We start from the raw sequence: 16,772 nt of genomic DNA on the forward strand, positions 1-16,772 counted from the left end.
ATTGAAACCCATTGCAACACACAGAGCAAAGTTTGCATACACAGTACAGCAAAATAATAATACTATTCAAAATTAATTTGAAATGTTTACATTAAAACCCCTTTGCTCCTCCCACAGGATGAAGAGCAAAAGCAAGGAGTCCGTTCTGCTGGAGGGTGAAAAGGAGAAATACCCAGCGCTTGTTCCCTCACTGGACCTGAGTCTGGAGGACTCCTCTCTTGACCCAGAGCTGGAATGTCACAGCCCACCTCCAGACTATAACTATGTGGTCCGTTACTCCACACCACCCGTCTGAGTTGGTCTGCACTTGTAAGCCACCAGAAGTCTGATTGGTTGGGACATTCTCTCAATTTCATTTTTTCTGTTCAACTTTACTCTGGTCATCAGAGTTTCACATTTCCTCTTTCTGTGCACCTTTTCAAGGTAGTGTATGAGTACATGAGTACAGTGGACTGCCACTCATATCACTGTGGCAGTCTGAGATACAGCTACAGACCACCTCAGGTATTCCTGCTGTCTACTGTGAACACAAAAAGCACATTTTATTACAATAACGGCACTGTTTTCCCCAGTGAAATGGCATTCTTCATACAGAATGGTGGCTAATTATGAAATCATTTGTTCAGTGGTTAGAAGGAGAGGACAAAGGCAATCCTTATTTTATTTCTAGATAAATATTTTATTGAAATGGAAACTGGAATTTTGGTTATGTGATATTTTATTTTTATTTTGCTAAAATTATTATTTCAGAGCTTTTTTAGGATAATAAATATTTTTCTTTAGAACAGATTTTACTCGCATTTCACGCAACTGTCAGACAAACTATCAAACAAAGACCACAGATCATGAATAATTGAATGTGCGGTCTGAAATTCCTTCCCAGAACTCAATCTGATATTGCAGGACACATTGATCATCAACACTTAGGATGCACATTGTGTTTCCATTTTCCAGTCTGAGGGCCGTTTTCCTGAGTCTTGGCCTATGAAGCTCAAATGAATCACTTTTGTTCCCGCATGTAGTATTTTTTTATCTGGCAGAAGATCATAGCGTTTATTCTGGTTCTTTTTTTAAAAATGAATCAAACTTCTTACATATGGCAAGACAGAGTGGCTTGTGGGTGCCTAACATCCAGTCTATCACTGTGAAAGTGGCTTCAGAAGCCTTAGCAAGTAAATTATTCATGCACATTTAATAGGAAGCATTCGGTTAATTATTGATCAAATGTGGACCACAATAAAAAGGCCTTGCTCTGTTCAACAACAGTTACACTGCATTGTGTACTTTCCATATTTATGTTGATTACACTACTGTATACATAACAGCACGTACTATGTTGTGCAGCTATTAATCAGAGAAAGGTATATTGTTACTAATTCAGTAGTCTTTTGTGCTAAAATACTACTAAAGCTTGCAGGGCAGGCTATAATATTTTCAACAGGCTGGTCACTATTTAAATGGACATGATAATTATAGTAAAAGCATGTGCACTCATGTAGGTGCTATCAGTATTAACTCCTTAACATCTGTATGCAAGTAAACCAACACTGTGGGATGGAATGGATGGGAAATCATTGCATTGGTTAAAGCAGATTATATTGACCGTTGTAAAAGCGGTTAGGCCCGTGATTGCTGAAAATTATTGTTTTTAAGTCCCAGTACTACATTCATAGCTGATGGAATAATGAAATGTATATACTGCCAAGGATGCTTTCAATTATGTTGTGATGTTGACTGGTATTTGTGAAGTAAAATTGTATGCACTGATATTTTCTACATATATATATATTTTTTTTGTATTATAACTGTATTTTAATATTAACCCAGCATAAATAAAGATCTATATATTTATATATAGCACATTTTCAGAGTCATGATTGCATTTGTACTAGTACATGCCTGTATTTTATGGCTAATACATAAATAAAAATGCACAGAAATAATTCAATGGCACTGCACTGTAGTTTTCTTCCTAAAGCATCATTTCCAATAGGTCTATCTATACATATTTCCAGTAACATTTTGCAACTATTCTAAGATTGTTGGTGGAGATAGTTAGGCTGTGTGTCATCTGTGCTCTCTTCCTCCTGCTTCTTGGCCACAGAGACACATTTCCTGAGCGGGCCGAGGTGACGGCAGTCTGTCTGTCACCGGGACAATACCTCTGTGAGCAAGAAAAGGAAGGGCTTCTCCATCATTCCCATCACAACAGGACTCCAAACACTAAACTTCCTAAGGGCCAACAGTGCCCCCCAGCTTTGGCACTAAAACACCAGAGCTGTTTCTGCTTGTCATAATGGAGATATACAGTGTTTACAGTACACTTGGTAAAAAGTCACTTGATTGATTGTGGATTGGCGGTGTGTTAATGAAGGCTGTGAGACTGTGTAAACTAATTCAGGAATATGAAGCATAAACAAACAAGGGAAGGATGTTGGGAGGGTTAGGGGTCATCATATTCTGGCTGCGAGCACAAACGTGGCATTCACGCACACCTCATATTTTTCCACACTCGCAGGAAGTACACACAGTCTCTGAGCTCGGCAGTAAATCACAGTTCTCAATTTCCTTTGCTCTAAATGGACATGAATATTACTGCTCAGTCATTATTTCCATGAGCATAATTTCCAGTTTATTAACATAGAAACATAAAATACACATTAAATTAATATTTTTGTATATACAGTCCTGGTCAGATTTATTGGCACCCCTGGTAAATATGATCAAAGATGGCTGTAAAATAAATTTGCATTGTTTATCCTTTTGATATTGCACATTAAGAAATAGATGTTTTTCTCCAAAACACACTGGCCACAATTATTGGCACCCCTAGAAATTCCTATGACTAAGATATACGAAGTATGCTCCCATTCATATTTAAAAGAAATCAGCATACCAGGGTGACTAGGAACATTGTTCAGCCATGACTTATTGTTTCACAGGAGTATAAATATGAGGAAACGTTCTGATGTGCAGCAAAAGATTGTTGAGCTTCACAAAACAGAAAGTGGCTGTAAGAAAATTGACAATTCCCATTTCCACCATCAGGGCAATAATTATGAAGTTCCAATCAACTAAAGATGTTACAAATCTGCATGGAAGAGGACATGTGTCTATATTGTCTTAATGCATGGTGGGGAGGAAAGTTTGAGTGGCCAAAGACTCCAAGGATCACAGATGGAGAATTGCAGAGATTAGTTGAGTCTTGGGGTCAGAAAGCCTAAAAGAAAACTCGAACAGCACCTACATCACCACATGTTGTTTAGGAGGGTTTCAAGAAAAATCCTCTGCTCTCATCCAAAAACAAACTCCAGCATATTCAGTTCTTAGACACTACTGGAACTTCAAACGGGACTGGTTTCTGTAGTCAGATGAAAAAACACCAGATGGGTTTGGTACAAACAGGGATAAAAAGTACCCCATGCCCATGGTTAAATATAGGCCTACTGCTGGATCTGTGAAATTTTGGGGCTTTTTTCTGCCGGAGGTCCTGGACATACCAACAGATAAATCAAAACCTGACCACCTCTGCTAGAAATCTCATAACGGACGGTTGGATCTTCCATCAGGACAATGATCCAAAACAAACATTCAAATCAACACAAAAATGGGTCACTGAGCACAAAATGAAGCTTCTGCCATGACCATCCCAGTCCCTGACCTGAACCCTGTAGAAAATGAGTGGAGTGAACTGAAGAGAAGAATGTATGGAGGAATGATCTCTGGTGATCTCTTGTCAGGTGTTCTCCAAACTCATCAGGAATTATAGAAGAAGACTCAGAGCTGGTATCTTGGCAAAAGGAGGTTGCAAAAATTATTGAATAAAAGGGCGCCATTAATTATGGCCAACGTGTATTGAAGAAAAACATTTATTTCATAAAGAGATTTTCCTCACTTTTCAATTCTTTTACTTCAATGAAAGGTTAGTTTTTTTTATTTATTTTTTTGTTTTTTTTTATTAAAGATCAAAAGGATTAACAATGCAAATTTATTTTTACAGGCTTATTTTTTCATACTTACCAAGGGAGCCAATCATTTTGACCATGACTGTACATTTTATGTTGATGCATTGATCGCATGTTCGACGTCAACCAATCAGGGCTGTTGAATGCTTGAATCTGATTGGTTGACAAATGTGCAATTTTAGGGAAACGCATGGCTAAAGTAGTTTCAGTGTCTGAGGTAAAACCTATTTTTTACAGTCTATGGGTAAAACGCGCTCCCTCATTGGCATACAGACAAAGAAATGTGGAACTAAATACATGTGGAAATAAATAAATGTAGACATTAGTGGTGTGAAAATCACACATGGTTTTAAATGCATCCAACAAATTCCAAAACAGAACAGTTCCGCTAAAACAGCATGTCTGAAATCAGAGCAATTGCATAAACCTTTACATGTGCATGGGAAGATGGATTTTACAGGTGAGATCTTATTTTTTTGCTCAAAAATGAACTGTTTTAATCTCGCGAGATAAAAATGTGACGAGATTTCTTGTCGAGGTGAAAAGCTGTCTCGCGATTTTGAGTGTGAGGTTGAAGTTAGGATAGAATATGCCACCGCTACGTTTACGTTACATACGTTGCTTTTTATAGAGATAAAAAACATTTAATTCTGTTGGATGACGGTCACTTCAAATACTATCCAGCTCATCCATCACAAGCTGCAGAGTTGTACGTAGTGCAGCAGGAATCAGAATCCACTGATCACGTGACAAGAGTAAGTGATGAGATAACTGAGAAGACCATAGCAGAGTATTCGTTGCACAACAGAGCCTAAGCTTCTGATAAATGTCTTGATAAATGCTTGTGAATATCTCCCAATATGAAAGCTATCTAAGGCTGGACTGTCTAGTTGGACCAGCTCTTAGCTCTATATCATGCCTGAAGAAAAATTTGGTCCCTTTTTGCACTTTGAATATTGATTGAGTACTTTGATTATGGTTGCACTTATTGTTTGCACTTAATAAGACTAATAGAAAACTGTTATATACATTTTTATTTATACTGTTTATTGCCACACAATTATGTTTTATTATGTACATTCCGTACATAATAAAACATAATTTTGTGACAGCAACATGGACATAATTAGCACATACTCTTTCTCCCTCTCTCTCTTTCTCCAACTCAAACGAACACATACAGTACAGATACACACTCGCATAAAAACGTGTTGTCAGCGCTGCTCTGATGATTTTATTTGTAAAATAGCACTAAAATAGCAACTTAAAAGCCACATAGCATTTCCCACTAGCGAGGTAATAACGCTGATGTTCTTGAAGCATATAAACATACAGTTTCGCTATTTGTAGAGATGCTTCTGCTGAACAGACACAGGTAATTCACATATGCTTCATCAATCTCTCTCTGAATTAAAAGTTATGTTATTAATGAATAAGTAATGACTGCTAAATGGTATTAAAATAGAACAGTTATTTTAAATTGTAACAGTCTTTCACAATATTCCTGTTTTTATTGTATTTTTCAGACTTAATGAGCACAGAGAAACGTGTAAAAAAATCTTACCGACTTACCGGGCCTGCATCTTGAGACAAAACAATGACACTGACATGTTTTAAGATATGTCAGTGCAAGTTGCTTTCAGTTAAAACAGTATAATATAATACGAGATTGTAAACTGTAGTCTTTTTATAACTTCATAATGGAATCTGCTAAAATTATCTCTGAGGAAAACATCATGCATCTAATTAAAGGCTCTCTCCTATAGGGACCATTTTGTTTTTCTTGTTCAACAATGTGTAAATCTACTTCCAAAGTCCCTTCCCAAGGAAAACAGCCCCCCGGTGGCAAGATGCTTCATTAATCACTAAAACAGACGTGGTATATTGGAGCCTTTGGGAGTCTGCCAAAACTCATTCATGCAATCAGTGACAAAACAGAATGCCTTGAAATCCTATCATACCCCATTCTCCTTCCTTTGTACAATTCCCATTAATGGAGTGGTCTTCCCCTCTGCTCACACTTCCCACGTTGTGTTCTGGTGAGGGAGAGCAGGGAATAGCAGGATCCGGGTTGGGGGGAACCACATCCGTACCTCTTACCTATTGCTGAGACAATGGAGTGGACTTAATTTACCACAGATTATGGCTTTTGCCCACCTTTTCCCAGAAAGGTAGCACTGAAAATACAAATAGCTCCAAATATGTTAATAAACTCCCATGACGCCCAAGGGCAGGGTCAAAGAGTTCTGACAAAATCACACAGACTATTTGTCTTAAAAATAGTTGTCTTAGACTTTGGCCTTCAGATCAAACTAAATTCCTTTTCTCCCCACAGAGCTCCAATGATTAAAAGTAAACTATTTATAATATGTCAAGAATTCTGACATTGTAAACAATTCAGAAACATCTGATCTACAGCGCTATGAGAACTCTAGCCTCAAAACTGCTAAAAAAATAAATAAAAAAAAAAGGTCTAAAAGATACTCTATGCTATTGGATGTAATATCCAAATATTTTTTATGTTGTATAAAAAAACAAAACAAGATGGGATAACTAATGATGATAAACTCATAAATGATTCATTAATCTTCAGAATGGACCCGAGTACAACCACTGAACTTTATGGTGGTTTTTGGTTGTAACTGAAAGAAAGCCCCAGAATAATTTGAACCAAAAAAAAAAAAGATCTCACCAGTAAAATCCATGCATACTGCCTTCATCTTCCCATGCACATGTAAAGGTTTATGCAATTGCTCTGATTTCAGACATGCTGTTTTAGCAAAACTGTTCTGTTTTGGAATTTGTTGGATGCATTTAAAACCATGTGTGATTTTCAGTGTTTATCTATAGAATAAAAAAATAAAAAAAAGTTTGAGAAAATTCTTCAACAAGACTTCTCATGGCATAAAACTAGGGAATGACTGCACTAAAGGCTCTCTGAGCAAACATTGTGTAATGACTTCTGACATTTCTGAAATAGCATTATAGTTCCCAATAAAATCTTTCAAACTTGATTTGAGGACCTATAAATATACGATGTAGCAATATTCTTATGAACAGTATCATGACCTCTCATTGCGGAAATGAAAATGAGAAAACATATTATGATACATAATTGAAACTATTTTGAGCACTGTCCCCAAACCATTTGGGACACATATGTTGTTATTTTCATGTTTCCAGGAAAGCTGTAAATCTGTCGCACTGGTAGCATTTTCTCCTCGGATAAAACATGATCTCACTCGGCTGAATCATTTCAAAACCTCTTCCCTTTCTCTGAAGTTCATTTCCATCCATTGGAGACTCACAGACTTTCAACAGACTCAACATAACATGATGCTAAAATGCTAACAAACTAAGAGAGTGTGATTTCTTGAATAAGCTAACCATCTTAAACTTGTATGTTCTGGCAGACCACTGTAGGCTTTCTTTAGTATGGTATTTTAGTAGGCTAATTATCATGCAGAGGCTTTATTCCAGGGGTGGGCAAACTACGGCCCGCGGGCCACATTTAGGCTGTTTAATCCGGCCCGTCGAGTATTTAAAAAATCGTCTTAAGATCGCATTCATTTTGCCTTTTTCTTGCAATACTTTTTGCTATATATATATTACGTTGCATATATTTGACAGAATATCAGATATTTCATGCCATAGCTAACAAATGTAAAAAAGGAAAAATGACATGAAAGCAGATCATCATTCATTCAGCGCTGTTGTGGCTGCGGTGTGTCACGTAACAAGCGATGACGCGTCACCATGGAAACCAAACAGACAGTGACTTAAGCGCATTTGTTGCACGTTAATGTTTTTTCTTTTTTTGGAAACCCACAGAGAAAAAAATGTTTGGTAACTGCTTGCACACCTGTTTAGTTTTTCCTTTGATTTGCCTGCTATTTAGTTTCTTTGCTCCTCTGGATTTGTGAATGTATCCTGACTGATTCCGTTTACCGACCTTTATCGCCCGGTTTTCGGCTACGCTCCCCTGTCTGCCATGTACAGAACCCGGTTTTGTTCATTAAATGTTCTGATCTGCCTTTGCTTTTTATGTTTTATTTTATTATTCTTAAAATAAATTTGTATATTCGTTTATTTCGTTTTTTCCCCACAAATGTATGACTTTTGGAAGTGCAAATTGATTGCCATATGCAGTTTTAATAAAGTTGAATTAATGTAACGTTCTGTCATTTTTACTCTTCTAAGTGTACACTTGCAGGTGTTTTGTTCCTAATTTACTGTTAGGCCCATTAAATAATAATAAGGATAAACAATATTTAAAAAGTATAGGCTATAATTATCTAACATCTGACTAATTAAAATTAGCCTCAAAACATGTTGTTATATATAACATGCTAAATGGGGGATGTCTAGCATAAAAAATGTATTGTCAGAATGTCGTCTCTCAGTTGTTGAATTTCGCGCAGACGTTGCCACAACGTAAATGTGTTTGCTCAGCCCGATCTCATGAAAGTGCGAATACCACGAATTGTATTTGTAGTGCTTATGATACGCAGTTTTCGCGTGCATATGATACGCACTTTATGGCGTGTAATAGGCACGCACTCCGCACCCCTAATCCTAACCAAGGGGTTTACAGTGCGTAGCATATGCACGCAAAAACATTTTTGGCATATAAATGGCACGAGAAATAAAATTTGTGGTATAGATACGTACTTTCATGAGATCGTGTTTCATAATCTGCTACTGGGCCGGCCCTCTGTAAAATTTTAAAACCCAGTGTGGCCCTTGAGCCAAAAAGTTTGCCCACCCCTGCTTTATTCTAAACAAACATTGCTCAATAATTCACATAAATTAACAGAAATGTGATTAGTCTTCAGGGGCCTGTTTCAGAAAGGAGGTTAGGTGAAAACTCTGAGTATGTTAACCCTGAAATGAGGGAAACTCTGAGTTTTCTGTTTCAGAATGGGAGGTATGTCAAACCTGAGAAAGCAGAGTAAGTCAAGCCTGTTTCAGAAAGAGAGGTAACTTATACTCAGAGTCAGTTACCATGGTAACTTACTCTGTGAACCTAACCTGGTCGGGAGCAGGTTTTCTTCAGGAAACCCAGAGTTTCTTTCGGTCTCCTCCCCTTTTTTAAAGAGGAAGTGGTGTTTAAACACCTCATTCATTCTTTCAGTACATTTTTATTAATAAAATTAATATTTTATTAATAAATAAAATATTGCTTTTTTTTGTTTTGTTAATAAGATGAAGTCTATATAACTCCTTAACTGGCAACTGAAAACACAGTAGTAGATTAGTGTTAGTTACATAATGTAGTTCTAAACAAATTCTACAGAATTAAACTGTGGCATTTACTGGACCATCAGAATCTATTGGGACCAACAAAAATCCTAACCCAAAGTAAAATAAATGGAAATATCAAAAATAGCCTATATAAAAAATAACACATATGTAAACCTCTTACATTTTATGAAGGCCCTTGTATCTTTGGGAGTGACTGGCTCTGAAGTCCCTCCAGGAATTCCCTCAGCCAAAAATGCTGCTGCACTGCTAGACACTGGATGCTTTAGTTATTTAATATGTCACATGTTTGTAAAGTCAGGTAGCCTACACCCATACTATGCTCAAGCCTTACTTGACTGAATTATGTTTTTATATTTAAATTTCAGCTGCTGCCATGTTCTTTAAATACCTGCAGGATTGCACCTACATGAAAATTAAAATTAGGTTGAATAACATACTGTTCTTCCAGTTTCACCTCTGATATTATAACAGTTGGATAAGTTACTTGTATTACTAACTACAAATGACATCTTCAACAGTGTAATTAGATTAATGTAATAATGACTATCTTTAGAAATTATTGGTCTACTTATTACTAATTACTAAATCCCATGTCAACCTTAAACACTTGAACAATACAAGGAGAGACAAGAAACTGCACTTTTAATGCTTTCAAATAAACAATATTTGCATGAATTATTATTGAATTGACCAAAGAGTGTAGAGGGAGAAGGTTACATTAAAAATATACCTTTTAAAAATGTATGTTAAATAGCCTATACAGAATTGTTCTATAGTCTAATACAGTTACATCAGATTTAACTTTAAATTACAGAAGAATTAAGAGTAATCCCTTTAATTAAATTACAGTATTTAGATTACTTGGTAATTAATTACACCCATCACTGTATAACAGTAATTAAAATGTGAAGAAATATGAAGACCTCTTTTTGTCTGGCGCTGTTGCCATGGTGACTCATAATATCTGTGCTCCATTGATAATGGCTTTTTATAGTTGTGGTGCACGCGCTTAACTCAGAGTTGATTGAACTAACTAATTTCAGCTGTTCTGAAACCAAAAACTCAAGAGTTTCCCATCTCAGGGTAAGTCAGCTCAGAGTTGGTTGAACCTCCTTATTGAAACAGGCCCCAGCTGTTAGACACGACGGAAACAACCAGTACATTACCTAGTGAATACTGCCCCCTAGAGGTCTTTCTGTAATGGTCCTGATTATTTATAATGAATGATGGGAATAATTCTTCATTTCATTTAATAAAAGATGAATATATGCCACGTTTTGTGACATGCATATATGTCAGAAAATGTGTCATAAAAATGTCGTTCAGCAATACCTTTTAATTCAGACTGAGTCGCTCTTGCAGCTGATCGACCAGCAGAGGGCGTCGCTGTGCTGTGCGTTGAGTCGCCAAACCAACTTGTCGCTTTCTTAATTGCGTACACCTGCATCAGCAACATGTGCGCGCGCAAAACCCAGATCTGGCCTTCAGCTTGTTATGGTAGGATATATATGACCACATATTCTGCAAAAAAAAAAAAAATATATATATACAACATCTATCCATATCGTATATTACCATCAAATAGGTTGTGATATATTTAGGCACGAGACCACTTTTTTGGCAAATTGTTTGGAGCAGCATTGAAACGGTCTATTATCCAACAAAAAGTAATAGTTTAACCCCATACTCATTTACTATAGTGTGAGTTCACAATAGCAGAACAAATAGAACATATAGGTCTCATAATTGATTGCCTGTTAAATATCAGAGAAACCAATAACAGTCATTCAAACTTTCTTTGTCATTCTGAAATTGCGGATGTGTTCATGCTTACTGATCTCATAGGCTTCTATAAATAATATCAGTCACCCTACATACATTTACAAAAACAACAACAGTTCAAGCTGATATATCTGATATGTCACATGTTTTCCCCAGTATGGGTAGGCTAATTTGACATAGGCCTAATCCTAATTGGATTGATACATTTTTATTTAAGAAAAACTGCTCTAAATATGTTGTTAAAGTAGGCTAGGCCATTTAAACTCTAGCAGATATATAATAATTGTATCTATTATAATCACAATCCTTAATTTTAACTTTTTTTTAGTTCATTTACATAAAATATTATCATAAATTATTTTTTATATAATTTGTTTTCCTTGAAGTCTGTCAACTGATGATGTCATAAAATGCATGTATATTAATTTTACAATTTTAAATAATTAGATTTATAAAAAAAACAAAAAAAAACAGCACAGCACACAATCATTTTCAACCATTTTCAAGGAGGCATTCCATAAATCCATGTCTCATCTTTATCCAAGTCTTTATAAAGTGATATAACTGAACTGCAGATGATTATACTAATTTAATTTTTAGCAGTTTGCACTAAACTTTTGATAAACAAACAGCCAGAAATCAGTTACAGCAACTTAATATTTAAAATGAACATAACATATAATAAAAAAGTGTTAATTTTAAAAAGCTATTTAAGTAAAGCATATGTCACGCCACAGGACGACTAGAACTATTTAATGTAAACTACCAATATAGATTTGAACCTAAAATATGTTGAAAAGAAGTTAATGCTTTCCATACTTGAATAATATAGCCTATAAGCCAACTGAAATATAATAAGCATGGCCTACCACAGAATAGCCAAATTTAATGCGTGCCTTTTTAAAATGATAAATAGTTTCTGTGTGGTGAACGGATGTAAAATCAATTTTGATTGCACGTAAACCATTTGAAAATATCTGTAATAACTCAAAACACTCATTTTGACATGAAATGTGTTGTCCTTTCTGCCCTAACGTCTGAGACAAGACAGTCAAGCCTGAACAAGCTACTGTCTGTATATGTTAATGATTAAAATTCCCAAGAAACCTCGCAGGAAAATGAATTAACAACTCGTTAAATCTTTCGACTACATGGCGACACGCACGACACACTGTCGTCGCATGAGTACTGTAGGTGATACCTCGCATTTCCATAAACCGGAATTAGCTGTGAAGTGTGACCCGAGAGTGTCATGGTGTGAGGGATGCGGAATGTGAAAAGTTCGCCTTACTTCAAGACACCTTCTCCCGCTTTGCACCTCTTTTACAAGAGTATCCTTTAACAAATACGCATGGACTCTGGAGGCGAGAAAGTGGCATGGGTACTATGCAGATGTGACGTTCCCATATCCACAGGTTTAGCTTCATTAGAGAGACAAGAGCTGTAAAACTTCAAGCGACCGTTAATGGCTGAAGGATGCTGCATGCCTATAAGCACGTCACGGCTTATTGATTAACACTTTTTAACAATAAAATTGACAGTCGTTTATTATTATTAGCCTACTATTATTATTAATAATAATATCATTAGGCCTACCGTTATACTTGTATAAATAAATAAATAAATAAATACGATACAATTATAATACAATATAGGCGTAATTTATATTAACAGAATAAATACATATATAGTCAAAGAAAAATAGTTAAAAAACAAATAAAAGGTTAGTTCGTTATTTGCTAGTTTGAACTCTGTCTTTTGAGGGTTTTTAATGAAGTCAAAACACGTTTCAAATTGGCTGCTTTGATGATAGAAAATAATTTTGAACTGAATATGTTTCTCAGAGTCAGAGTAATGTAGGCTAGTGATTCCTAAAGTCATATAGAGTAAGTATTAGCCTACTGCTACTGAATATTGTTGAATATTGCAGAAGGGGAGTCTGAGGTGATGCAGAAACCTGGCGCTAGGGGAATCTGTGAGGACTTGCTGGTGTTATTGGCTGGTCATTTGAATGCAAATCGAGAGGTTTTGAAGTCGTGGCTGACGTCAGGAGGGCTTGGTTATACCTTTGCCACCACCACCACCTTGACAACAGAGTCACATCATGTTTGATTGAAGCACGTCAAGGACTACGTCGCGTGACCTGGAGATCATTTTGGACTACCACCCTTGAGATAAATAGTACAAGTTTTGAGGCAGGCCTTGTTAAGTGATATTTGGCTTGATGCATGGCTGGCATGTTGCCTTAAAAAAGTTATTTTAGGGGTTTCTTTCGAATCATGTACGTTGGATACCTTTTGGATAAAGAGGGAAGCATGTATCACCAAGGAGCTGTGCGACGATCTGGCATCAGTCTTCCACCACAGAATTTTGTCTCCACATCCCAGTATTCAGATTTTACAGGATACCATCATGTGCCCAACATGGACACACACGCACAGTCATCAGGGGCATGGGGCGCTCCTTACGGCGCACCGAGAGAGGACTGGGGCGCATACAGCCTCGGACCTCCAAACACCATTTCTGCACCTATGAGCAGTTCATCCCCGGGACAAGTTTCCTACTGCTCGCCTGATTACAATGCCATGCACGGCCCGGGATCAGCAGTGCTGCCTCCACCACCTGAAAACATTTCTGTGGCCCAACTTTCCCCTGAGAGAGAAAGGCGTAATTCCTATCAGTGGATGAGCAAAACCGTCCAGTCGTCATCAACCGGTAAGGGCCAACAAATGTCTTTCAAATAAAAAAAATAAAAAAAAAGTAATTAAGTAATTGGAAAACATGTAAACTCTTCAATATTTCCAAGGTTCTGAAATCAGTGATTGAAAAAGTGAAAGTACAAATTGACAGTATAGGCTAGTCTACGCTTAGGCCTATGATCTATTTTCTTGCTGCTTTAAAATAAAAATGACATTATTATAATTTAAATCTGGTAGGCTAATCAAATTTCGATGCACAGGTTCTACTAAAAATGTAAAAACATTTATAGAAAAAAATAAGAACGAATAGCCTACATATGTCTAGTATAACAAAAGGAAAAAAAGAAAGTCTAAATTTTTGCTAAAAATAATAGAAAAAAAATAATTTACAGAGGAGTAATTGTGCGAAATGTACAAATATTTGTTTTTGTGTAACAAGTATCAAATATCGTTTGCCTCAACTAACTGCACATCTGACAAAATATTACGAAATGGTAGTTTTTTTATTTTATTTTTTACAAACTGCCCTTCTCAATTCTTTGCGGAAAACGCGTTCCGTTCCAGAAACGGATGATCTACTTATTTATTAGTAGCCAATATTTGTTTCCTTAAAAATGAACGCATGGGAAATACTTGTGGCAAAATTAAGGTGTTTGGAATTGGCGCCAGGGTCACTTGTAATGCTAATTTGCGACTCCCGTAAACAAGATGTGAGGTCTACTTTTCCTGTTACATTGTCTCAGGTTTTGAGGGTTATCTGTCATATTCAGGCGGCGACTTCTTTCAACACCTTCTTCACTTTGATATGCAGCATCGCGTCTTCCTCCGTCTCTGTTCTTGAGGGTTATATTACCTCAAAGAGTGACAAACTTCACAGCAAATAAAGTTCTCCTGTCTCCGGCGCATGTTAAAACAACAGCGAAAAAAATCTCAAAGAAAACAATCGCCTTACTGTAAACGCATTTTTATTTCTACAGTTGAAATAAATTAATGTTTTGGAAATGACACATGAAGTTAAATTGTCATATTTTACATCAGATGTTAGACAAAGTGTTCGCAGCTAAACCTATAATATAAAAACATTAATTAATTGTCTTTATTCGTTCATGGTTTATTTTTCAAAGATAGCTGATCTGTACATAAAAACAAGCACAGCATGCTCGACTTGAGGAAAAGATTTTTGATGTTATCTCCTTGTAATTCGTTGTAAGACGTGTATTGTCTCTTAACACATCAATGGCGTTTGGGTAATGTCTTTGGGTCTCTTTGTTCTGCAGTTTGTTCAGAAACATCTCAAAGAAGATCAGAAGCTCAATTTGAATATCTAGCGACGTAATAGTTTAGGCCTATACAATTGACTAAATATTGCAATTGTGATTTATAGTAACATATTAACATAGTTGCACATATTAAGGATATTGATTGTAAATGCAACAAAAGAGATACAAGTTTCTAAATAAATTTAAGTCAATGAAAGAAATATTTTTTTCTAAATTTAGCCTATATAAATTATACAACGCACAAGTTCTTCCCCTGCGTCAAAATAATACTAATAACTATATCATGGTCGGCGCGTATTTTACGCGGAATGCACATTTTATTTCACAATTATCAACTTTTTAAGACATTGTATGCATAATTTTCATGATTAGCCTATTCGTTCATTTCACCTTTTTTTAGGCAAAACGAGAACGAAGGAGAAATATCGAGTGGTGTACACAGACCACCAGAGACTGGAGTTGGAGAAAGAGTTTCATTTTAATCGCTACATCACAATCAGAAGAAAATCAGAATTGGCAGTAAACCTCGGGCTTTCAGAGAGACAGGTAACATTACTTTCATTTAGATTTTCACTTATAGAATAGGATTTAGGCCATCTAACTAAACAATTCGGACTTATTTCTTTACATAACCGTATGCTTTGCCTTCACAGGTAAAGATCTGGTTTCAGAACCGCAGAGCCAAGGAAAGGAAGTTAATCAAAAAGAAAATGGGTCAGTCTGACGGAAGCGGAGGATCAGTCCACAGCGATCCAGGTTCTGTCAGTCCCCTACCGGTACCAGGGTCACTGAGTCCTTCAGATATCCACGGTTCTCTGTACCCACCCCAAGGAATGAACGCCTTACCATCTATGAGGAACATAGGCCTACAGCAAGTTACTGTCACTCAGTGAACTCGAACTTGGAACGTCCAACTTTAACTGAGCACTCCAACACGCTGAAAGGACAGAACCGAAGCGGGCCACGACTCACGTGGTCAAAAAGGATTACTTTGTAATCAACTATTTCACGACAAGCATCGAGGCGCGTGTTGTGGATTACAACAACAGAGAAATCACGTCTTAAATGCAACGAAATGCTGGAGGCTCTTCAAATATTGTTTTAATAGAATAGTTTTTAAAATTAAGAAACAAAAAACATACAAAAACCTTGTTCGTCTGATCCAGAGACTAAATATTTTAATGGTTTGTTTGTGTTTGCTCAATAAAGATATAAATATCATTTTCTGTATGTGGTGTATATCTAAATGTTTGTAAATAAAATGAAAACTACAGGTACAGCGTTTCTCGGGATGTATAGTGATCCTGACTCTGGAACTGTTAGACATTTGTTGTCTGTTTAAACCAAATGACCTGCGATGGCAGGCTGTTTTATGCTCCAGTTTGTGTCCAAAGCGCACGTCGTTCACTTTCTTTTCACAGGGGTGATGTGCAGGTGTCACATACCTGATATGGGTATAACGTTTGATTCCAGCAATCTGTAAATAAAATGTTTTGCAATAAATTTTATCGTGTCGTGATATATCCTTAAACGAATTCATATAGTAGCCTAGGCTATATGCTCATCTGGTTAAGGCACTCTTGACAGACAGCAGGTATTACATTTTGAACGTGAGACGACCATAAACTCGTTACAACTTTTGGGCTGATGGGGCGGAGCAACCTAATTTGTAGGGAAAGGGATTTTATTCCATATTTCTGTACGAATGCCGCGTAGGCCTATTTATTGAAATTGGATGATTAGACCAAAAAAAAAAAAAATTAACGATTTTCTTCCCCCAA

The 16,772-nt window shown here is 36.5% G+C and overlaps 2 protein-coding genes across 2 annotated transcripts in view; both read left to right on the top strand.

Moving 5' to 3' along the window:
* kdrl (kinase insert domain receptor like) overlaps positions 1-1,860 on the top strand; it is a 46,426-nt gene extending 44,566 nt beyond the window's left edge. The window contains exon 30 of the mRNA XM_084132331.1: positions 118-1,860. Within this exon, the coding sequence (XP_083988457.1) occupies positions 118-295 (178 nt within the window). The 3' untranslated portion in view covers positions 296-1,860. The remainder of the gene's footprint in view (positions 1-117) is intronic.
* Positions 1,861-13,291: 11,431 nt separating this feature from the next.
* Positions 13,292-16,016, top strand: cdx4 (caudal type homeobox 4; the record flags this gene model as incomplete). Its single annotated transcript, XM_084132186.1, has 3 exons — positions 13,292-13,727; positions 15,392-15,537; positions 15,645-16,016. 3 exons carry the CDS (start codon positions 13,292-13,294, stop codon positions 15,882-15,884), a joined length of 822 nt encoding a protein of 273 aa, XP_083988312.1. The 3' UTR covers positions 15,885-16,016.
* Between the last annotated feature and the right edge of the window lie 756 nt (positions 16,017-16,772).

Source organism: Abramis brama (assembly GCF_963993115.1).
Source record: "Abramis brama genome assembly, chromosome: 13".
NCBI lineage: Eukaryota > Metazoa > Chordata > Actinopteri > Cypriniformes > Leuciscidae > Abramis > Abramis brama.